This window comes from Oncorhynchus kisutch, unplaced genomic scaffold, assembly GCF_002021735.2.
Source record: "Oncorhynchus kisutch isolate 150728-3 unplaced genomic scaffold, Okis_V2 Okis06b-Okis10b_hom, whole genome shotgun sequence".
NCBI classification, from domain to species: domain Eukaryota; kingdom Metazoa; phylum Chordata; class Actinopteri; order Salmoniformes; family Salmonidae; genus Oncorhynchus; species Oncorhynchus kisutch.
The window spans coordinates 13823934-13849879 of record NW_022261983.1 but is presented as its reverse complement, the minus strand read 5'-3'; the positions used below and the strand labels follow the sequence as shown (position 1 = coordinate 13849879).

The following is a 25946-nucleotide window of genomic DNA, read 5'->3' as shown; positions in this document are numbered from 1 at the left end:
TACTTCCACTCACAACCCATCTGTATCTAGATGGAATATGGCCTCTGAGTATTTGATAGGCATAGTCTTCCCTCCCTCTCTCCTCCTTCCCTCCCTCTCTCCCTCAGCCCTCATAGCTCGGCGGCTCAGACATCTCCTACAGAAGATCCAGCCAAAGACAAGCGCCGCCAGTAGAGAACATTCAGAGAACGTCACAGAGAGCGTTTTAGAGAACGTTACGAGGACGTGAAAAGAACAACGTGGCTGGGGACTAGGCTCAGAAGAACACAGTGGTTGGCTGACTACGTTTACCTAAAAACGACCAACGACCCTTTAAAAGACAGACAGATTGAGAGAGACAACCAGACAGACTGTATGTAGGATGCTATCCAGTGTGCGTAAAAAAAACAAAAAAAACACTTACAACTCTTTAAAAATGAACTACTGTCATTAGTTGAGGCTTCAGTCAGTGTTCTGGGATTGCTTTACCGATTAACCGCAAAATGTTCTAGTTGATCTGTTTTCTAATACAGCTGTGTGTGTACTTACAATTCTCTGTTGATATTTAGCATTTATCATCATCCGTTTATTTTGGGGATCAGAGGTCCTCAAGAACACGAAGAGAGATGAAGATGTTTGTGTTCATTATCTGAGACGGGACAAAAATGTGTATTTTTGCTCACAACAGTTCCCAGAGGTGAGGGGAGGAAGCCAGGCTAGGGTATTGGAACCTAGTCCTAGCTGTCTCTATAGCTGTATCGCCATGGCTACAGTAAGTGCCCTGTATGCGTATACTTCAGAGAGAGAGAGAGAGAGAGAGGATAACGTGGACGATGTGCCCTGATCCAAAGCGTCTCATCCTGATGACATCGTGTCACCATGGTGATGACCCTTGTGTACAGAAACGGTTTGTCCCTTATACTGAAGTGCTCTGATGAACTGTCTGTCTGTTTTGAAGATGATCTTGTACTGGAAAAGCCCATTTTCTGTTACGGGATACCGAGGTAGAGGAAGAAGCTTTAGGACCTGCACGAGCTGTCATGGCGACGCCGAGACGTCTGCTTTTGCTGTTATTATAAAACCCTGTAAATCTTTAAGCTGAAAGAAATATTGCACACTCCTTTGATGTCCTTCTCCACATCTTCTGACTGACACACACACACACACACACACACACACACACACACACACACACACACACACACACACACACACACACACACACACACACACACACACACACACACAAACAAATCCGCTGGACCAAGCCAGAGCTTACTATAGTATGTCTGTGTCAGTTGAAGCTCGTTCAAGGCTTTGTCTATGAGGATTCCTTTCTTCCTTACTGTTGAGTTCTGTGAATACTTACTACGCTGTCATATCACATATGTTCCGTGACTTCTGTTAGAACTGCGTCTCCATAGCGACAGCTGTGTGGAAGTTCCGTTCCATAACCCACAGTTTGTCAGCTTGTTCTCTGAGATTGAGGTTTTGTCACCAAGACAATAAAAAAAAGAATGGAAAAAACAACAACAATGGCCTTTTAGCAGTGGCTGTGTCTCGATAGTCGTAACTAGCTCCCTTTCCTTGTGTCCTTTCCTTGTGTCCTTTTCCTTCATGATCAGTGATATGGAAAGAAGTGATACTGTAGGTAAAAAAATCAATATGGTGGAAAGCCATCCAATCCTTTCACCTGTTAGAGGTCCTGAAGGAAAGGAAATGAGGGGAGAAGACAAGTAAAGGAAGTAATGAAAGAGTATTGAGACCCAGCCGGTGTCTATCAACTCAAAACACCTGATACTTCCTCAGTGCTAATGAAGGAAAGGAGACGAGGAAGGAAGCCAAAGACGAGTATTGAAACACAACGCAAAGCAGTGTATCTCAACTGGAAACATCATCCGTACCATACTATCACTGCATGGTTCTGGTTCTGTCAACCTGTCATTCAACATCCAACTATGGAATCAAATGTTTGGTTTCAGGAATGTAGAGAAAAACATTAGTTATACTGTCTTGTTTAAAATAATTTGGTTGTATGATAACGATACCTGTGTGGTGGGATATATGGGTTGCGTCCCAATAAGCTCTCCTTTCTCCCGAAGTGTGCACTCGTTCACTTTCCTTTATGGATTTCAAAGGACATGACTGGAATATGGAACTCCCTCTAGAGTCCAGCCCATGCCAACACATATCCATATCCATATATTGTATGGAGTAGTGAACGAGTGCACACTTCAGGAAAGAAAGAGAGAGTTTTGGGACACAAGTCAAGGAGATGTGTACAACAGGAGGTCATGTAACATTAATAAGACCGTAGCTGGCTAAATGTGTCAGATGTGTATTGTTTATGTTGTTAAATGCACATGCTTTACCAAACTGACTGACATGTAGTCCTGTAATTGAACTAGATTGCATCATTATGTGTGGCCTCCGAACTTTCTTTTACTGTTTTTAATAAAGGATTAACCTCAAATACATCTGTGTACCTGGAGTTTCCTACTATATATTTCTACTATGTCTGTTTTTGACTTCAATACCAGCCGACTTACAACAGGGGAGTAAATCAAGGTTCAGGTGAAGTTAGGTGGATGTACATTTAAATTCAACAATGTCATATATTTTCAATGTGGACTATTCTTGTTGCAGTCATGAATTTTCTGAATTGACCCCAACGCTCGTAGTAATACTGGGTTTATACGTAGTACCTCTAAATGCTTGTGTGAACAAGCAGAAGCGCACAACAGCTTGTGTCAGTCTTTAATTAGATCACCATTACACTAGACACATCTGTGACATCATCTGGTTCTCCTCTCCATCATAACAGACTAAACATCATCTGGTTCTCCTCTCCATCATAACAGACTAAACATCATCTGGTTCTCCTCTCCATCATAACAGACTAAACATCATCTGGTTCTCCTCTCCATCATAACAGACTAAACATCATCTGGTTCTCCTATCCATCATAACAGACTAAACATCATCTGGTTCTCCTATCCATCATAACAGACTAAACATCATCTGGTTCTCCTATCCATCATAACAGACTAATGACCTGGTTCTCCTCTCCATCATAACAGACTAAACATCATCTGGTTCTCCTCTCCATCATAACAGACTAAACATCATCTGGTTCTCCTCTCCGTCATAACAGACTAACGATAGACATCATCTGATTCTCCTCTCCATCATAACAGACTAACGATAGACATCATCTGGTTCTCCTCTCCGTCATAACAGACTAACGATAGACATCATCTGGTTCTCCTCTCCATCATAACAGACTAAACATCATCTGGTTCTCCTCTCCATCATAACAGACTAAACATCATCTGGTTCTCCTCTCCATCATAACAGACTAAACATCATCTGGTTCTCATCTCCATCATAACAGACTAAACATCATCTGGTTCTCATCTCCATCATAACAGACTAAACATCATCTGGTTCTCCTCTCCATCATAACAGACTAAACATCATCTGGTTCTCCTCTCCATCATAACAGACTAACGATAGACATCATCTGATTCTTCTCTCCATCATAACATATAATCATTATACATTTCTAAGAAAACTGGAAAACAAAAGACTGGAAAAATAACTGTTTATAAGAGCTTTATTACATATTTATTTCTCTCCAAATGATTCACAATTCACAAAGAATTCACGATTCTCGAGTATTTTACAGGTGTGACATGTAGTTCTCGGAACGCGTCCGGAGGGTAGTGGTCCTGGAAGGGGACATCAGAACAACTCAACTGCCGTGCAACAAATATAACAGGATTGGATCTTTGTTGATCTGGCTTCAGGTTGCAACGTTCTGGTGACTTTCCCAACATTCACAGGTTTTTCCAGAAATCCTTGTTTGCGAGTATTCTGGGTTTCCTGTTAATTCCCTTCCTATTCTGGGAATCTTCCAACCAGGATTTCTAGCAAACGTGGGATTTGGGGGGGGGAAAGTTACTGGAACTGTTCAGACCTGTAGACAAGCCATCTAGGAATGTGTCTTTATACATCAGGCAACATCATTAAGGACAAGAAATAGAATCACTAGAACGGGAGTCCTCATTCAAGTCAATGGATCAATGGGAGAAGTCAATGTGAGTCAAAACAATGGGTCAATGAGTCAATAGGAGTCAAGTCAATGGGTCAATGAGTCAATGAGAGTCAAGTCAATGGGTCAATGGGAGAAGTCAATGGGTCTGTGATTCTATCTATTCTATTTCGATGGACAATGCCCCCACCCAGGTCATCACCTCAAAAGGGAACAGAGCCACCGGAGGCAAGTAGTTGAACACGATGATGGACAGGACCGACATCACCATCTTGAAGGCTTTCTTCTTCATGGGGTGCATGTCGTCCTTCCCAGAGCCACTGGATCTCTTCAGGGCCACCAGGATGGCCCCGTTACACAACACCATCCAGCCAAACGTTGCCAGGATCGTCCCTGTGAAGACCTGAGGGTAGCAGAAGATTTAAATGCAACCTTTGTGGCCGTGTTTATATTTCGTGTTTTTAACCTTTAACTTTTTGTTTTAGTTGTTTTTATTCATTGATTTACGTTATTTATGTATTATGTTATACTGTGGAGTGCATTGTATTGCTACTTTTGTCCAATATGTGCCATACAATAAAGTGGGATTGATTGATTAATCTATTGATTGAGTGATTGATTGATCTATGGATTGACCTTCTCGAAGTTGTGCAGGCCCCCGATGGTCTTGGCGGAGGCGTAGGTGAAGGTGAGCCCCAGGACCACCGCCGAGAGAGACACCCTGTACTTGGTGTCCTTCAGCTGGCCGTAGGATAGAGGGAAGAGGACCGCCACGAACCGATCCAAACAGATACAGGACAGGAACAGAGGACCGCTGGTGTCCTGGACGAGAAGAAAGTGGAGAGAAAGGAGGATGAGAAGGAGGGGGAGGAGGGGGAGGGGGAGAAGGAGAATAGGAAGGAGGAGAAGGAGGAGGAGAATAGGAAGGAGGAGGAGGTGGAGGAGGAGGAGGAGAAAGGGAGGAGGAGGAGGAGAATAGGAAGGAGGAGAAGGAGGTGGAGAAGGAGGAGAATAGGAAGGAGGACAAGGAGGTGGAGGAAGAGGAAGAGGAGGAGGAGAATATGAAGGAGGACAAGGAGGTGGAGGAAGAGGAAGAGGAGGAGGAGAATATGAAGGAGGAGAAGGAGGAAGAGGAGGGGGAGAAGGAGGAGAAAGGGAGGAGGAGAAGGAGGAGGAGGAGGAGGAGGAGGAGAATAGGAAGGAGGACAAGGAGGTGGAGGAGGAGGAGAATAGGAAGGAGGACAAGGAGGTGGAGGAGGAGGAGAATAGGAAGGAGGACAAGGAGGTGGAGAAAGAGGAGGAGGAAGAAGAGGAGGAGGAGGAGGTGGAGAAAAACAAGTTTACTTATTGTCAAATGTCACAGATGAGATGTTACGTACAAGATAGTGGCCCCTATTCCCTATATTGTGCACTACATTTGACCAGAGCCCCACTATGTAGGGAATTGAGTGTCATTTTGGATGTAACCTCTACAACATATGTTCCCTACATAATGTACTTATTTTGACCAGGGCCCATATTGGTGTCCATGGGGGTGTCTATAGGGGTGTCTATAAGGGTGTCTATAGGGGTGTCCATAGGGGTGTCTATAGGGGTGACCATTGGGGTGTCTACAGGGGTGTCCATAGGGGTGTCCATGGGGTGTCCATAAGGGTGTCTATAGGGGTGTCCATAGGGGTGTCCATGGGGGTGTCTATAGGAGTGTCCAAAGGGGTGTCCATAGGGGTGTCCATAGGGGTGTCCATGGGGGTGTCTATAAGGATGTCAATGGGGGTGTCTATAAGGATGTCAATAGAGGTGTCCATAGGGGTGTCTATAGGGGTGTCCATAAGGGTGTCTATAGTGGTGTCAATGGGGGTGTCCATGGGGGTGTCTATAGGAGTGTCCAAAGGGGTGTCCAAAGGGGTGTCCATAAGGGTGTCTATAGGGGTGTCCATAGGGGTGTCTATAGGGGTGTCCATAGGGGTGTCTATAGGGGTGACCATTGGGGTGTCTACAGGGGTGTCCATAGGGGTGTCCATGGGGTGTCCATAAGGGTGTCCATAGGGGTGTCCATAGGGGTGTCTATAGGGGTGTCCATAGGGGTGTCTATAGGGGTGACCATTGGGGTGTCTACAGGGGTGTCCATAGGGGTGTCCATGGGGTGTCCATAGGGGTGTCTATAGGGGTGTCTATAAGGGTGTCCATAGGGGTGTCTATAAGGGTGGCTATAGGGGTGTCCATGGGGGTGTCTATAGGGGTGTCCATAGGGGTGTCTATAGGGGTGTCTATAAGGGTGTCTCTAGGGGTGTCCATGGGGGTGTCTATAGGGGTGTCTATAAGGGTGTCTATAGGGGTGTCCATGGGGTGTCCATAAGGGTGTCCATAGGGGTGTCTATAGGGGTGTCCATAGGGGTGTCTATAGGGGTGTCTATAAGAGTGTCTATAGGGGTGTCTATAGGGGTGTCTATAAGGGTGTCTAATGGGGTGTCCATAGGGGTGTCTACAGGGGTGTCCATGGGGATGTCCATAGGGGTGTCTATAGGGGTGTCTATAAGTGTGTATATAGGGGTGTCTATAAGGGTGTCCATAGGGATGTCTATAAGGGTGGCTATAGGGGTGTCCATGGGGGTGTCTATAGGGGTGTCCATAGGGGTGTCTATAGGGGTGTCTATAAGGGTGTCTCTAGGGGTGTCCATGGGGGTGTCTATAGGGGTGTCCATGGGGTGTCCATAAGGGTGTCCATAGGGGTGTCTATAGGGGTGTCCATAGGGGTGTCTATAGGGGTGTCTATAAGAGTGTCTATAGGGGTGTCTATAGGGGTGTCTATAGGGGTGTCTATAAGGGTGTCTAATGGGGTGTCCATGGGGTGTCTACAGGGGTGTCCATAGGGATGTCCATAGGGGTGTCTATAGGGGTGTCTATAAGTGTGTATATAGGGGTGTCTATAAGGGTGTCCATAGTGGTGTCTATAGGGGTTTCTATAGGGGTGTCTATAAGGGTGTCCATGGGGTGTCCATAAGGGTGTCCATATGGGTGTCTATAGGGGTGTCCATAGGGGTGTCCATGGGGTGTCCATGGGGGTGTCTATAAGGATGTCAATGGGGGTGTCTATAAGGATGTCAATAGAGGTGTCCATAGGGGTGTCTATATGGGTGTCTATAAGAGTGTCTATAGGGGTGTCTATAGGGGTGTCTATAGGGGTGTCTATAAGGGTGTCTAATGGGGTGTCCATAGGGGTGTCTACAGGGGTGTCCATAGGGATGTCCATAGGGGTGTCTATAGGGGTGTCTATAAGTGTGTATATAGGGGTGTCTATAAGGGTGTCCTTAGTGGTGTCTACATGGGTTTCTATAGGGGTGTCCATGGGGTGTCCATAAGGGTGTCCATATGGGTGTCTATAGGGGTGTCCATAGGGGTGTCCATAGGGGTGTCCATACGGGTGTCCATGGGGTGTCCATATGGGTGTCCATGGGGGTGTCTATAAGGATGTCAATGGGGGTGTCTATAAGGATGTCAATAGAGGTGTCCATAGGGGTGTCTATAGTGGTGTCCATAAGGGTGTCTATAGTGGTGTCAATGGGGGTGTCCATGGGGGTGTCTATAGGAGTGTCCAAAGGGGTGTCCAAAGGGGTGTCCATAGGGGTGTCTATAGGGGTGTCCATAGGGGTGTCCATGGGGTGTCCATAGGGGTGTCTATAAGGATGTCAATGGTGGTGTCTATAAGGATGTCAATGGAGGTGTCCATAGGGGTGTCCATAGGGGTGTCTATAGGGGTGTCCATAAGGGTGTCTATAGTGGTGTCAATGGGGGTGTCCATGGGGGTGTCTATAGGAGTGTCCAAAGGGGTGTCCAAAGGGGTGTCCATAGGGGTGTCCATAGGGGTGTCCATAGGGGTGTCTAATGGGGTGTCCATAAGGGTGTCCATAGGGGTGTCCATGGGGGTGTCCATAGGGGTGTCTATAGGAGTGTCCAAAGGGGTGTCTATAGGGGTGTCCATAGGGTTATGGTCAAAAGTAGTATGCTATTTAACAGGGTACAATTTCAGACGCTGAAATTCCAGAATCCAGATACACTAAATTATCCGTTATCCTATAGCCCTGCACCTTGACGCCGAAGGAGAACATGAGAGCGGACCAGACATCCTTGCTGTGCCAGTAGTAGATGTTCAGATAGCTGAAGGGGACCATGATGCCAAAGTAAGCGTCCATGAAGGCCAGACAGCCCAGGAAGATGTCTGAGGAGGACGGCTCCTTACGGTTACGGAACAGAATCACCATGACTAACACAAGGCAAGACAACAATGTTATTAGCTAGTTTCATAGTCCGTCAGAGACAGAAATTATTATGTTTTTCTCTGCTCCCGACACCCAAAATATAAACACACTGGAAGGAGTATAGGGTCAGGGGTCAATACCCTGGAGTTATGTAAATATAAACACACTGGAAGGAGTATAGGGTCAGGGGTCAATACCCTGGAGTTATGTAAATATAAACACACTGGAAGGAGTATAGGGTCAGGGGTCAATACCCTGGAGATATGTAAATATAAGCACAATGGAAGGAGTATAGGGTCAGGGGTCAATACCCTGGAAAGACACAATGGTACAAGATAGTTCCTGGGATTGGAATCAGCAACCTTACGGCTACTGGTGGACTGCTCTTACCTCTGTAACCTCTGGGTCTACCTACCTAAGATGTTAGCGGGGAGTCCCAGGAACACGTTGAAGGTCTGAACAGACAGGTCGAAGAGGATCCCTGACACATTCTCCTCGCACCCATGAAACACACTGAAGGGTTTGACCGTGGCGTTGGTCACGAGCTCAGTAACAGCACTGTAGAGAGCAGTGGGGAGGCTGGTGGCGTTGAGTGATGAATATAGAGTGAGAGGATCATCCATGGTTTACTTTACACACCGCAGAGGTCGGAGGTCAGAGGTCAGATTAAACAACACTGATGGAGATAAAAAAATAAAAAATAAAAGATGAATAAAAAAGCGATTCAAAGATAAACAGACACTTATTAATTAATGATCATCCATGGTTTACTTTACACACCGCAGAGATCAGAGGTCAGAGGTCAGAGGTCAGATTAAACAACACTGATGGAGATAAAAAAAAAAGATCAATAAAAGTGGGGGGGGGGAAGCGATTCAAAGATAAACAGACACTTATTAATGAATGTATTTATGAATTGATCTCGTATATACATAATACATTATTACTAAGGGTTAAATTGGACAGGGGCGGTGGGCAACCATGGTCTGTCACTAATAGACATACAGTATGGCAGTTAGAAGGAAACCGTCATGAATAATCAAACGTAATGCATAAATTATCCATCAAATGTCCGGAGTAAAATCTCATTTAGATGATTGCATATATGTTAATCTCCAAAGTCCTAGTTTAACCTTATAGTGGGGAACTGACCCACAACTAAGGAATTAAGCATCACTAAGTATGCTTCCATTTGCCAATGTTTTCATGTCAAATATATCTGTATATATATATATAGTCCCCTTTAACATCATGGTGTCGCACCTTATTCCATGCTTTAAAGGCCCAGGCAGTCAAAATTCAGCTTTTTCTGTGTTTTTTAATCATATTGTACACCAGCTGATGAAACGAACACTGTAAAAGTGTGAAAAGATGTATTGGTGTTATTTTCTATCAGTTTCTGGTAGAAAATATAATCGACCTTCTAACCAGCAGGTTTTGGGTAGAGTTTCAGCTTGACCGGTGACATCACCAGGGGGTATACGTTGTAATAGACCGGTGACATCACCAGGCGGTATACGTTGTAATAGACCGGTGACATCACCAGGCGGTATACGTTGTAATAGACCGGTGACATCACCAGGCGGTATACGTTGTAATAGACCGGTGACATCACCAGGCGGTATAAGTTGTAATAGACCAGTGACATCACCAGGCGGTATAAGTTGTAATAGACCGGTGACATCACCAGGCGGTATAAGTTGTAATAGACCGGTGACATCACCAGGCGGTATAAGTTGTAATAGACCGGTGACATCACCAGGCGGTATAAGTTGTAATAGACCGGTGACATCACCAGGCGGTGTACGTTGTAATAGACCGGTGACATCACCAGGCGGTATACGTTGTAATAGACCGGTGACATCACCAGGCGGTATAAGTTGTAATAGACCGGTGACATCACCAGGCGGTATACGTTGTAATAGACCGGTGACATCACCAGGCGGTATACGTTGTAATAGACCGGTGACATCACCAGGCGGTATAAGTTGTAATAGACCGGTGACATCACCAGGCGGTATAAGTTGTAATAGACCGGTGACATCACCAGGCGGTGTACGTTGTAATAGACCGGTGACATCACCAGGCGGTGTACGTTGTAATAGACCGGTGACATCACCAGGCGGTATACGTTGTAATAGACCGGTGACATCACCAGGCGGTATAAGTTGTAATAGACCGGTGACATCACCAGGCGGTATACGTTGTAATAGACCGGTGACATCACCAGGCGGTATACGTTGTAATAGACCGGTGACATCCCCAGGCGGTATAAGTTGTAATAGACCGGTGACATCACCAGGCGGTATAAGTTGTAATAGACCGGTGACATCACCAGGCGGTATAAGTTGTAATAGACGGGTGACATCACCAGGCGGTATAAGTTGTAATAGACCGGTGACATCACCAGGCGATATAAGTTGTAATAGACCGGTGACATCACCAGGCGGTATAAGTTGTAATAGATCGGTGACATCACCAGGCGGTATAAGTTGTAATAGACCGGTGACATCACCAGGCGGTATAAGTTGTAATAGACCGGTGACATCACCAGGCGGTATAAGTTGTAATAGACCGGTGACATCACCAGGCGGTATAAGTTGTAATAGACCGGTGACATCACCAGGCGGTATAAGTTGTAATAGACCGGTGACATCACCAGGCGGTATAAGTTGTAATAGACCGGTGACATCACCAGGCGATATAAGTTGTAATAGACCGGTCACAAAGAGAGTTCCAAACCTCATTCAGACTCCCAGACAGTCCAAGAAAAATGTATTCCTTGAATTCTTTGTTGTTGTTGCTAAAAATCAAATTTTGTAAATGTCTGACCAATATTAATGGAAAACTATCACAGGAAGGTAGTTAATTGTTACTCAGAAAGGATTTGATATTGAGATAAAAAGGGCTGCATTGGACCTTTAAAGGACCAACCCGGAGTTGATCCCTCCCTTTATATGAGCTGTTAAATGAATGATATTTAGCCGTTGATTCTTGCAGAATAAAATGTATAAATTCCTCATGAGCTTAGTTCAGCTGTCATACCCCATCAGAACCCAAAATATATCCTGTTTTTACTACAATGTTTGTAAACAAAGTAAATGAAAACCAACACTGTATAGCCTCAAAACAGGTGTTAAAACTATAATGTTGATATCATGGATGGTCAGTCCTTGTACCCATATCTCTGTCTGTGAATTTGAGAGTGGCTATATTTCTCAAACCCCATCCCTCACCTGTTAACCAAATGGCCAAGTGGCTGGGTACCGCTTGGTTATTGTTCCAACTGCGGTCTGACCCTTTAAAGGAAAGATCCTTCCCAGCCAGTGTTCTCGTAATTAAACCGAAGAGTCTCAGCTGAGCTGCAGTACGTGTGGACCTCTGTGTCACGATCCTCTTCAGTCACACAGACAGCTGATAAACAGCACACGGGCCTCCCTGCAGGCTATTGTTCTGTTATTCTGGCTCTACCAAGGAGCCCTCTGTGGAACCGACAGTCTCCAATGACACGCTAGAGCACTTTAGAGAGCTGAAACGATGTGTAAACTGTGTGAACAGGGAACTGTTCTGTTATTCTGTCTCAATTAGGGACTATAGGGAAGGTTTCTCTTTACCCAGAATGGATGTTCTCTGGAGAGTTCAACTGTGTGCACAGGGAATACACCCTCGCCTGAGGACCACTGGGAGACGAGGACCGCCCCTATTGCACCTGGATAAAAGGACTTGCAGGTCTCCAACAGGTCTGGGGAAGGCAGTATTGATGCTACTCTAACAGGTCTGGGGAAGGCAGTAGCGATGCTACTCCAACAGGTTTGGGGAAGGCAGTATTGATGCTACTCCAACAGGTTTGGGGAAGGCAGTATCGATGCTACTCCAACAGGTCTGGGAAAGGCAGTATCAATGCTACTCCAACAGGTCTGGCGAAGGCAGTATTGATGCTACTCTAACAAGTTTGGGGAAGGCAGTATTGATGCTACTCTAATAGGTCTGGGGAAGGCAGTATTGATGCTACTCCAACAGGTCTAGGGAAGGCAGTATCGATGCTACTCCAACAGGTCTGGGGAAGGCAGTATCGATGCTACTCCAACAGGTCTGGGGAAGGCAGTATCGATGCTACTCCAACAGGTTTGGGGAAGGCAGTATTGATGCTGCTCCAACAGATCGATGCTACTGTATCTTAGCCATCCACTACACACATATCTTTGATGTATCTTTTGCTGTAAAGTCCATATAAACAGTACCAGGCTCTTCATCTTTGACAACCTCCTGTAAAGTCCATATAAACAGTACCAGGCTCTTCATCTTTGACAACCTCCTGTAAAGTCCATATTAACAGTACCAGGCTCTTCATCTTTGACAACCTCCTGTAAAGTCCATATAAACAGTACCAGGCTCTTCATCTTTGACAACCTCCTGTAAAGTCCATATTAACAGTACCAGGCTCTTCATCTTTGACAACCTCCTGTAAAGTCCATATTAACAGTACCAGGCTCTTCATCTTTGACAACCTCCTGTAAAGTCCATATAAACAGTACCAGGCTCTTCATCTTTGACAACCTCCTGTAAAGTCCATATTAACAGTACCAGGCTCTTCATCTTTGACAACCTCCTGTAAAGTCCATATTAACAGTACCAGGCTCTTCATCTTTGACAACCTCCTGTAAAGTCCATATTAACAGTACCAGGCTCTTCATCTTTGACAACCTCCTGTAAAGTCCATATAAACAGTACCAGGCTCTTCATCTTTGACAACCTCCTGTAAAGTCCATATTAACAGTACCAGGCTCTTCATCTTTGACAACCTCCTGTAAAGTCCATATTAACAGTACCAGGCTCTTCATCTTTGACAACCTCCTGTAAAGTCCATATTAACAGTACCAGGCTCTTCATCTTTGACAACCTCCTGTAAAGTCCATATAAACAGTACCAGGCTCTTCATCTTTGACAACCTCCTGTAAAGTCCATATTAACAGTACCAGGCTCTTCATCTTTGACAACCTCCTGTAAAGTCCATATTAACAGTACCAGGCTCTTCATCTTTGACAACCTCCTGTAAAGTCCATATAAACAGTACCAGGCTCTTCATCTTTGACAACCTCCTGTAAAGTCCATATTAACAGTACCAGGCTCTTCATCTTTGACAACCTCCTGTAAAGTCCATATTAACAGTACCAGGCTCTTCATCTTTGACAACCTCCTGTAAAGTCCATATAAACAGTACCAGGCTCTTCATCTTTGACAACCTCCTGTAAAGTCCATATTAACAGTACCAGGCTCTTCATCTTTGACAACCTCCTGTAAAGTCCATATTAACAGTACCAGGCTCTTCATCTTTGACAACCTCCTGTAATGTCCATATTAACAGTACCAGGCTCTTCATCTTTGACAACCTCCTGTAAAGTCCATATTAACAGTACCAGGCTCTTCATCTTTGACAACCTCCTGTAAAGTCCATATTAACAGTACCATGCCCTCCACTTTGACAACCTGCTGTAGGTCTCACAGCTCAGCTTCTCCTTCCCCTTTCGTCTCCCAGGCAGAAGCATTATGCATCTAATTTGTTTCAAGGAGGCACTTACAGCCAAATGTAATATCTGTTCACTTCTGTGTCGAAGAAAGTGATGGGTATATTTCTATCCAACATGGCATGAGCCCCCTTCATATCCAATGGGCGTTGCTCCCTGAATGGAGCCATTTCAGTGCCAATAGAAATTGTATATGAAATTCCACAATTTTGAATTTGTATTAAGATGTTGAAATTTAATTTCATATTTTAGAATTTGTAATGTACAAATTGAATCATTGAATTCATCAAATTATTATCATCAAACATATTTAATGTTTAAAAACCGAATTGAATTAATATTTCATTGAGTTTTAAAATTCTATGTATTTGAATATTCAAGTTCAATAATTATAAATTCAGTTTCAATATAGTAGATATTGCTTTCCTTGTCCGTGTATCAAGATTGCAAACCATCATTTCAAGTGTATCAGCGTTTCATATATTCAACTTCTCAGATGAATTCTGATTCAGTTTTCAAATTCAGTTATTTAAATTCAGGTTCAAAACCAGATACAACATCCTGGTACTTTGCCAACCAGGAAACGTGGAGGAGAACAGATAGAATCAAACACTGTGGTCAACAGAAAATGTTGGCATTCCGAATTTGAATGGAGCATGGAAACCAGTTTGGCTATTGGCTAATATAACCCCATTCCTGAAAGCTAAGACTTTATGGAGCATGGATGTGTTCCCCTCTATGGAGATCACATGGAGATCACATAGAGATCACATGGAGATCACATTGAGATCACACAGAGATCACACAGAGATCACACAGAGATCACACAGAGATCACACGGAGATCGCATAGAGATCACACAGAGATCACACAGAGATCACATAGAATTGACATAGTGTAACTGTCCTGTCGTAGCCCTTCTAAGGCCTTTACACTGCCTATTTCATCTTCTTCTTGTGACTGACTGGGTTCGAACCAGGTCTCCTGCATGTCACAAGACTGTGTTAGATAAAGCCCATAGGGATTAGTTCAGGAAGCTAACACAAGTCTTCAAGTCTCCAACAACGTTTATCAAACCACCTGGGTTATATCCATGTTCCAGAGATTCTTAGCCTTCAGGAATGGGGTCATATTAGCTAATAGCCAAAACGGTTCAGATGCTAGATTTAATATCATTAGAAGAAAATACATTTAAAATGCCACATGGTCTTCAGAAACCACCAGAGGAAACCACCAGAGGAAACCACCAGAGCTTTCTGCTGAACACAGTGTTTGGTTCTATCTGTTCTCCTCTACCTTTCCTGGCTGGCAAAGTACCAGGATGTTGTCTCTGGTTTTGAATCTGAATTTAGAGAACTGAATTTGAAAACTGAATCAGAATGCATCTGAGAAGTTGAATATATGAAACGTTGATTAGTCCATTGTTTACATGTTTAATGTTTACATACCCTACATTATTTATCTCATATGTATACGTATATACTGTACTCTATATCATCTACTGTATCTTTATGTAATACATGTATCACTAGCCACTTTAACTATGCCACTTTGTTTACATACTCATCTCATATGTATATACTGCACTCAATACCATCTACTGTATCTTGCCTATGCTGCTCTGTACCATCACTCATTCATATATCTTTATGTACATATTCTTTATCCCCTTACACTTGTGTCTATAAGGTAGTAGTTTTGGAATTGTTAGCTAGATTACTCGTTGGTTATTACTGCATTGTCGGAACTAGAAGCACAAGCATTTCGTTACACTCGCATTAACAACTGCTAACCATGTGTATGTGACCAATAACATTTGATTTGATTAGTCAGTCTATTGTTGATACAGTCCCTAAATGTTTCACGTCAGCAGTCAAGTTCTCAAGACACTGGACTTTTAAGAGGAAACATGTTATAATGATGCAAATTGCACTTAACAAAAAATTATTCAATTAAAATTGCTTGACTGCTGACATGCAAATAATTTTGGGACTGTATCAACAGTGGACTAATGAGAACAAAATAGATCGTTGGAGTGATATTGCCCTTCAAACATAAACAAATATTGCATTCAAATTCAATACTTTAACCCAAATTCAATACTTTAACCCAAATTCAATACCTTAACCCAAATTCAATACCTTAACCCAAATTCAATACCTTAACCCAAATTCAATACCTTAACCCAAATTCAACACCTTAACCCAAATTCAATACCTTAACCCAAATTCAATACCTTATCCCAAATTCAATACCTTAACCCAAATTCAATACCTTAACCCAAATTCAATACCTTAACTCAAATTCAATACCTTAACCCAAATTCAACACCTTAACCCAAATTCAATACCTTAACCCAAATTCAACACCTTAACCCAAATTCAATACCTTAACCCAAATTCAATACCTTAACCCAAATTCAATACCTTAACCCAAATTCAAAATGATTAAATTCTGTCACTGAAATGGCTCCCTGTCCCGGTCTCAGTCCCTTATAGGCACCTACTCTGTACACAGAGATGTTTCAGCAAACCACATGAGATGTGTTGTGAATTACCTCACCTGAGACCTGAAGACGTATGTACCCCCCCTCTCTCTGTCCCCCCCCCCCCAGGGCAGAACCTCTCCAGTGGGACCACACAGTCAGATGAACACACGGAGAGGAGAGGCTGTTTGTCACACCGACTCCCTAGAGAAGCCAGGCTTGAATAAAGTGTGTTTTTCATCCTCCAGTCATAACAACCGGTTAACAGGACGACTGATGGATAGAACGGTTTGGGTTCGGGAAGCAGCGACTAAATATCACAAAATTACAAGTCCTGTGTAATAACTGGGTCTGTTGAATATAAACGTCATTTAGAAAAAATATTTCAAACTAATTTTACATGAGTCAAATAGAATGGATGGGTTAAATGATAATATACCGCAGTAACTTTCTCCTGACTTATGGGAAATAAAACAGTAGATGATTTACCATCTATTCTTTAAGGGACAATCAGCCGTTGCTACATCCATTTTTTGGGGGACTAAATTAATAATAGATACCCATATATTCTTGAAGAATATAACTTATTTAATGCCTCATCAGCTTAGTTCAACAGTCGCACCCCATCAGAAACCCCAAACATTATCTTGTTTTACTCCAATGTTTTGTAGACAAAGTGAGTGTAAACAAACTCAAAACCTGGTTTTAAAACGATCAAATATTGATATCATGGATGTTGCTTCCATAGCAGTGTGTCTGTAACGGAGATATTTAGTCCTTGCTTCCATAGCAGTGTGTCTCCAGCCCCCACAACCCCTCAGCTTTTTACCGAAAACAACTCTTTGTTGATGTTTTTAACTGCTGATTGCATCTTTAGGACTCTCTTCATTCTGTATGACTGAAACATTTCAGATCACCTTTACATTTATATTGTAGTGTTTACTGGGAATGCAGTCCCGGCTAACAGGACCCACCAGGACATCACCCTTACATGTCAATCAAGCTGTAAAGCTGAACGTCTGCGATACGGATTGAATAGAGCCATTTAACGTCCGCTGTTAACCCACAGCATCTACATGAACATAACCCATCAAGGTGTAGAGCATTCAGTGAGATATATCCTCTCTACTCTCACCGTACATATCTGACTCTGACATCATCATCTCAACTGGAACTACAGTAAGATACTTTTATTGATCCATTTGTAGTTGATCAATACATTCATATCAAACCGTCTGAACCCTCTACTGCTGTAGCTTTCAGAGCTGACTGTTACTATTGTCTTTCCGATGCGTTCAGTAAAATAACCTTCGGTTACCAGCCTGTATCGATTATCAAACGCCATCCATCATTTACACTCAATTCGTTGATTCCACACCTTCCATACAAAACCCAGTAGCACCATTAACACATGATTTTGTATCAGGGATTTGATCAAGTGGAATCTGCAGACAACTTACCGAAGAGAATGTGATGTCCTTCAGAGTTGATCTATATCCTCCCAAGTGTGAAATAATATCATCCAGGATCTATCTGAATGGGAGAAGAGTTTCATTTATACACATGATCTGAAGCCTGAGGGACTGTGGACAACAGGGGAGGAGGGGGGGGATCTCCCAGAGGATGTGAACCCTATGGGGACAGACAGGTGTGTGACGTGCAGCGAAGCTCAGGTGTTTGTTCACCAGCGGCTCTGGAGTCTTCAACTCAATGCTTCACCATCCAATGGGGACAGACAGGTGTAGTGTACAGGTGTAGTGTACAGGTGTAGTGTACAGGTGTAGTGTACAGGTGTAGTATACAGGTGTAGTGTACAGGTGTAGTGTACAGGTGTAGTATACAGGTGTAGTATACAGGTGTAGTATACAGGTGTAGTGTACAGGTGTAGTGTACAGGTGTAGTGTTCAGGTATAGTGTACAGGTGTAGTATACAGGTGTAGTGTACAGGTGTAGTGTACAGGTGTAGTATACAGGTGTAGTGTAAATGTGTAGTGTACAGGTGTAGTGTACAGGTGTAGTGTACAGGTGTAGTATACAGGTGTAGTATACAGGTGTAGTGTACAGGTAGTGTACAGGTGTAGTGTACAGGTGTAGTGTACAGGTGTAGTATACAGGTGTAGTGTACAGGTGTAGTATACAGGTGTAGTGTACAGGTGTAGTGTACAGGTGTAGTATACAGGTGTAGTGTACAGGTGTAGTGTACAGGTGTAGTGTACAGGTGTAGTGTACAGGTGTGGTGTACAGGTGTAGTGTTCAGGTGTAGTGTATAGGTGTAGTATACTGGTGTAGTGTACAGGTGTAGTGTTCAGGTGTAGAGTACAGGTGTAGAGTACAGGTGTAGTGTTCAGGTGTAGAGTACAGGTGTAGTATACAGGTGTAGTGTACAGGTGTAGTGTACAGGTGCAGTGTACAGGTGTAGTGTACATGTGTAGTGTACCGGTGTAGTGTACAGGTGTAGTATACAGGTGTAGTGTACAGGTGTAGTGTACAGGTGTAGTGTACAGGTGTAGTGTACAGGTGTGGTGTACAGGTGTAGTGTTCAGGTGTAGTGTATAGGTGTAGTATACTGGTGTAGTGTACAGGTGTAGTGTTCAGGTGTAGAGTACAGGTGTAGAGTACAGGTGTAGTGTTCAGGTGTAGAGTACAGGTGTAGTGTACAGGTGTAGTGTACAGGTGTAGTGTTCAGGTGTAGTGTACAGGTGTAGTGTACAGGTGTAGTGTACAGGTATAGTGTATAGGTGTGGTGTACAGGTGTAGTGTTCAGGTGTAGTGTACAGGTTTAGTGTACAGGTGTAGTGTACAGGTGTAGTGTTCAGGTGTAGTGTACAGGTGTAGTGTACATGTGGTAGTGTACAGGTGTAGTGTTCAGGTGTAGTGTACAGGTGTAGTGTACAGGTGTAGTGTACAGGTATAGTGTACAGGTGTAGTGTACAGGTGTAGTGTACATGTGTAGTGTACAGGTGTAGTGTTCAGGTGTCGTGTACGGGTGTAGTGTACGGGTGTAGTGTACAGGTGTAGTGTACAAGTGTAGTATACAGGTGTAGTGTACGGGTTTAGTGTACATGTGTAGTGTACAAGTATAATGTTCAGGTGTAGTGTACAAGTGTAGTATACAGGTGTAGTGTACAGATGTAGTGTACATGTGTAGTGTACAGGTGTAGTTTACAAGTGTAGTATACAGGTGTAGTATACCTGTGTAGTATACAGGTGTAGTGTACAGGTGTAGAGTACAGGTGTAGTGTACAGGTGTAGTATACATGTGTGGTGTACAGGTGTAGTGTACAGGTGTAGTGTACAGGTGTAGTGTACAAGTGTAGTATACAGGTGTAGTGTGCAGGTGTAGTGTACAGGTGTAGTGTACAGGTGTAGTGTACAAGTGTAGTATACAGGTGTAGTATACCTGTGTAGTATACAGGTGTAGTGTACAGGTGTAGAATACAGGTGTAGTGTACAGGTGTAGTGTACAAGTGTAGTATACAGGTGTAGTGTACAGGTGTAGTGTACATGTGTAGTGTACAGCTGTAGTGTACAGGTGTAGTGTACAAGTGTAGTATACAGGTGTAGTGTACAGGTGTAGTATACAGGTGTAGTGTACAGGTGTAGTGTACAGGTGTAGTGTACAGGTGTAGTGTACAAGTGTAGTATACAGGTGTAGTGTACAGGTGTAGTGTACAGGTGTAGTGCACATGTGTAGTGTACAGGTGTAGTGTTCAGGTGTAGTGTGCAGGTGTAGTGTACAAGTGTAGTGTACAGGTCTAGTGTACAGGTGTAGTGTACAAGTGTAGTATACAGGTGTAGTATACCTGTGTAGTATACAGGTGTAGTGTACATGTGTAGAATACAGGTGTAGTGTACAGGTGTAGTGTACAAGTGTAGTATACAGGTGTAGTGTACAGGTGTAGTGTACAGGTGTAGTGTACATGTGTAGTGTACAGGTGTAGTATACAGGTGTAGTATACAGGTGTAGTATACAGGTGTAGTGTACAGGTGTAGTATACAGGTGTAGTGTACAGGTGTAGTGTACAAGTGTAGTATACAGGTGTAGTATACCTGTGTAGTGTACAGGTGTAGTGTACAAGTGTAGTATACAGGTGTAGTGTACAGGTGTAGTGTACAGGTGTAGTGTACAGGTGTAGTGTACATGTGTAGTGTACAAGTGTAGTATACAGGTGTAGTATACCTGTGTAGTATACAGGTGTAGTGTACAGGTGTAGAATACAGGTGTAGTGTACAGGTGTAGTGTACAAGTGTAGTATACAGGTGTAGTGTACAGGTGTAGTGTACATGTGTAGTGTACAGCTGTAGTGTACAGGTGTAGTGTACAAGTGTAGTATACAGGTGTAGTGTACAGGTGTAGTATACAGGTGTAGTGTACAGGTGTAGTGTACAGGTGTAGTGTACAGGTGTAGTGTACAAGTGTAGTATACAGGTGTAGTGTACAGTTGTAGTGTACAGGTGTAGTGCACATGTGTAGGGTACAGGTGTAGTGTTCAGGTGTAGTGTACAGGTGTAGTGTACAGTGTAGTGTACAGGTGTAGTGTACAGGTGTAGTGTACAAGTGTAGTATACAGGTGTAGTATACCTGTGTAGTATACAGGTGTAGTGTACATGTGTAGAATACAGGTGTAGTGTACAGGTGTAGTGTACAAGTGTAGTATACAGGTGTAGTGTACAGGTGTAGTGTACAGGTGTAGTGTACATGTGTAGTGTACAGGTGTAGTATACAGGTGTAGTATACAGGTGTAGTATACAGGTGTAGTGTACAGGTGTAGTATACAGGTGTAGTGTACAGGTGTAGTGTACAAGTGTAGTATACAGGTGTAGTATACCTGTGTAGTGTACAGGTGTAGTGTACAAGTGTAGTATACAGGTGTAGTGTACAGGTGTAGTGTACGGGTGTAGTGTACAGGTGTAGTGTACATGTGTAGTGTACCGGTGTAGTGTACAGGTGTAGTATACAGGTGTAGTGTACAGGTGAGGTATACAGGTGTAGTGTACAGGTGTAGTGTACAGGTGTAGTATACAGGTGTAGTGTACAGGTGTAGTATACAGGTGTAGTATACAGGTGTAGTGTACAGGTGTAGTATACAGGTGTAGTGTACAGGTGTAGTGTACAAGTGTAGTATACAGGTGTAGTATACCTGTGTAGTGTACAGGTGTAGTGTACAAGTGTAGTATACAGGTGTAGTGTACAGGTGTAGTGTACGGGTGTAGTGTACAGGTGTAGTGTACATGTGTAGTGTACCGGTGTAGTGTACAGGTGTAGTATACAGGTGTAGTGTACAGGTGAGGTATACAGGTGTAGTGTACAGGTGTAGTGTACAGGTGTAGTATACAGGTGTAGTGTACAGGTGTAGTATACAGGTGTAGAATACATGTGTAATGTACAGGTGTAGTATACAGGTGTAGTGTACAGGTGTAGTATACAGGTGTAGTGTATAGGTGTAGTATACTGGTGTAGTGTACATGTGTAGTGTTCAGGTGTAGAGTACAGGTGTAGAGTACAGGTGTAGTGTTCAGGTGTAGAGTACAGGTGTAGTGTACAGGTGTAGTGTAGAGGTGCAGTGTACAGGTGTAGTGTTCAGGTGTAGTGTACAGGTGTAGTGTACAGGTGTAATGTACAGGTATAGTGTATAGGTGTGGTGTACAGGTGTAGTGTTCAGGTGTAGTGTTCAGGTGTAGTGTACAGGTGTAGTGTACAGGTGTAGTGTACAGGTGTAGTGTACAAGTGTAGTATACAGGTGTAGTATACATGTGTGGTGTACAGGTGTCGTATACAGGTGTAGTGTACAGGTGTAGTGTACAAGTGTAGTATACAGGTGTAGTGTACAGGTGTAGTGTACAGGTGTAGTGTACAGGTGTAGTGTACAAGTGTGGTATACAGGTATAGTATACCTGTGTAGTATACAGGTGTAGTGTACAGGTGTAGAATACAGGTGTAGTGTACAGGTGTAGTGTACAGGTGTAGTGTACAAGTGTAGTATACAGGTGTAGTATACCTGTGTAGTATACAGGTGTAGTGTACATGTGTAGAATACAGGTGTAGTGTACAGGTGTAGTGTACAAGTGTAGTATACAGGTGTAGTGTACAGGTGTAGTGTACAGGTGTAGTATACAGGTGTAGTGTACAGGTGTAGTGTACAGTTGTAGTGTACAAGTGTAGTATGCAGGTGTAGTATACCTGTGTAGTATACAGGTGTAGTGTACAGGTGTAGTGTACAAGTGTAGTATACAGGTGTAGTGTACAGGTGTAGTATACAGGTGTAGTGTACAGGTGTAGTATACAGGTGTAGTATACCTGTGTAGTATACAGGTGTAGAGTACAGGTGTAGTGTACAAGTGTAGTATACAGGTGTAGTATACCTGTGTAGTATACAGGTGTAGTGTACAGGTGTAGTGTACAAGTGTAGTATACAGGTGTAGTGTACAGGTGTAGTATACCTGTGTAGTATACAGGTGTAGTGTACAGGTGTAGTGTACAAGTGTAGTATACAGGTGTAGTGTACAGGTGTAGTATACAGGTGTAGTGTACAGGTGTAGTGTACAGGTGTAGTGTACAAGTGTAGTATACAGGTGTAGTGTACAGGTGTAGTATACATGTGTAGTGTACAGGTGTAGTATACAGGTGTAGTGTACAGGTGTAGTATACAGGTGTAGTGTACAGGTGTAGTGTACAGGTGTAGTATACAAGTGTAGTATACAGGTGTAGTATACCTGTGTAGTATACAGGTGTAGTGTACAGGTGTAGTGTACAAGTGTAGTATACAGGTGTAGTGTACAGGTGTAGTATACAGGTGTAGTATACAGGTGTAGTATACAGGTGTAGTATACCTGTGCAGTATACAGGTGTAGTGTACAGGTGTAGTGTACAAGTGTAGTATACAGGTGTAGTGTACAGGTGTAGTATACAGGTGTAGTATACAGGTGTAGTATACAGGTGTAGTGTACAAGTGTAGTATACAGGTGTAGTGTACAGGTGTAGTGTACAGGTGCAGTGTACAGGTGTAGTGTACATGTGTAGTGTACCGGTGTAGTGTACAGGTGTAGTATACAGGTGTAGTGTACAGGTGTAGTATACAGGTGTAGTGTACAGGTGTAGTATACAGGTGTAGTATACAGGTGTAGTATACAGGTGTAGTGTACAGGTGTAGTATACAGGTGTAGTGTACAGGTGTAGTATACAGGTGTAGTATACAGGTGTAGTGTACAGGTGTAGTATACAGGTGTAGTGTACAGGTATAGTATACAGGTGTAGTGTACAGGTGTAGTGTACAGGTGTTTGTTGTTTGGCTCTCTCAGGAGTGGAGTCTCTTCAACTCTGTCCTCCATCAACCACAGGAGTACAGTCTTTACAATATGTTACAATGAGTATCACGATGTTACAATGAGTATCACGACCTTGAGGATGAAGTCAAATTCAAATCCCTCACATTGATTCTGTGTATATTTGTTTCCTGACTGTTTTCCTGAACATGAGGCCTCTGATCTAAATGATGACAATAGAAGGGTTGCTGCTACTGTTGATAACATGGAACCACTCTGATAAAGCCTCAGAGCCAGGCTCTGATTTGACATCAAGGGTCCTGATAGGGTGGTACTGATATGGTGGTCCTGATAGGGTGGTCCTTATAAGGTGGTTCTGGTGAGGGTGGTTCTGGTGGATGTGGTCCTGGTGAGGGTGGTCCTGGTGAGGGTGGTCCTGGTGGGGGTGGTCCTGGTGGGGGTGGTTCTGGTGGATGTGGTCCTGGTGAGGGTGGTCCTGGTGAGGGTTGTCCTGGTGGGGGTGGTCCTGGTGGGGGTGGTTCTGGTGGATGTGGTTCTGGTTCTGGTGGTCCTGGTGAGGGTGGTCCTGGTGGGAGTGGTTCTGGTGGATGTGGTCCTGGTGAGGGTGGTCCTGGTGGGGATGGTTCTGGTGGATGTGGTCCTGGTGAGGGTGGTCCTGGTGAGGGTGGTCCTAGTGGGGGTGGTCCTGGGGAGGGTGGTTCTGATAGGGTGGTTCTGGTGAGGGTGGTCCTGGTTGGGGTGGTCCTGATAGGGTTGTTCTGGTGAGGGTGGTCCTGGTAAGGTGGTCCTGGTGGACATGGTCCTGGTGAGGGTGGTCCTGGTGGGGGTGGCGGTCTGCCCATAGGCAGTTAGTGTCAGTGTCATCTCCACTCCACACTTGAGTAAAACATCTAACCTGACGACTAGATGGTGAACCCAGGTGCTAGAAAACAACAGGAATGATGGACAATATAGTGTGTGTGTGTGTGTGTGTGTGTTTGTCTGTGTGTGTGTGCATGCGTACATCCATATGTGTGTGTGTACGTCCAGGCGTCTGTGTGTGTGTATGTGTGTGTATGTGTGTGTGTGTACGTCCAGGCGTCTGTGTGTGTGTGTGTGTGTATGTGTGTGTGTGTACATCCAGGCGTCTGTGTGTGTGTGTGTGTGTGTGTGTGTGTGTGTGTGTGTGTGTGTGTGTGTGTGTGTGTGTGTGTGTGTGTGTGTGTGTGTGTAGGTGTGTGTGGTGTGTGTGTGTGTGTAGGTGTGTGTGTGTGTGTGTGTGTGTGTAGGTGTGTGTGTGTGTGTGTGTGTGGGGGTGTGTATGTGTGTGTGTGTGTAGGTGTGTGTGTGTTTGTGTGTGTGTGTGTTCATCCACACGCGCGCGTGTGTGTGTGTGTGTGTGTGTGTGTAGGTGTGTGTGTGTGTGTGTGGGTGTGTAGGTGTGTGTGTGTGTGTGTGTGTGTGTGAGTGTGTGTGTGTGTGTGTGTGTGTGTGTGTGTGTGTGTGTGTAGGTGTGTGTGTGTGTGTGTGTGTGTGTGTGTGTGTGTGTGTGTGTGTGTGTGTGTGTGTGTGTGTGTGTGTAGGTGTGTGTGTGTTTGTATGTGTGTGTGTGTTTGTATGTGTGTGTGTGTGTGTGTGTGTGTGTGTGTGTGTGTGTGTGTGTGTGTGTGTGTGTAATGTCTCACTGTCCTGTATCATATAGAGACTAGAGACAGAACACAGCGCTGTCTCACTGTCCTGTATCATATAGAGACTAGAGACAGAACACAGCACTGTATCACTGTCCTGTAACATATAGAGACTAGAGAGACAGAACACAGCACTGTCTCACTGTCCTGTCTCATATAGAGACTAGAGAGACAAAACACAGCGCTGTCTCACTGTCCTGTATCATATAGAGACTAGAGAGACAGAACTGAAGCACGCTAATTTTGCACCCTATTACCTATATAGTGCACTACATTGGACAAGGGTCTATATCTAGGGTGCAGTGGAGGCTGCTGATTGGAGGACAGCGCACAATAATGTCAGGAACGGAGCAAATGGAACAGCATCAAACACCAGGAAACCATGGAAACCATGTGTTTGATGTATTTGATACCATTCCACTGACTCCGCCCCCGTCCTCCCCAATTAAGGTGCCACCAGCCTCCTGTGGTAGGGAACAGGGTTGTCATTCAGGATGCAGATAAAGAGACAGAACAAACCTCCATCTGATGGTTAAATATTACTGGTACATCTGGTAGTAACCTCAGTCAACCATAGAGGGCAGTAGTGATCTGTCATTTAGAGCTGGAATGGAACTGTGGATCTCTCACTGAGAATGAACAGGCCAGTTACACATACTGCTCTCTCACTGAGAATGAATAGGCCAAACGTCAGTT

At 43.9% G+C, this 25946-nt stretch overlaps 1 protein-coding gene across 7 annotated transcripts in view; it reads left to right on the top strand.

Annotated features, from left to right (window-relative positions):
- Positions 1-2454, top strand: part of LOC116359994 (syntaxin-binding protein 4) — a 142080-nt gene extending 139626 nt beyond the window's left edge. For all 7 annotated transcript variants that reach the window (XM_031814340.1, XM_031814345.1, XM_031814343.1 and 4 more), the window contains one exon: positions 108-2454. In XM_031814340.1, the coding sequence (XP_031670200.1) occupies positions 108-174 (67 nt within the window). In that variant the 3' untranslated portion in view covers positions 175-2454. The remainder of the gene's footprint in view (positions 1-107) is intronic.
- Positions 2455-25946: the final 23492 nt, after the last annotated feature.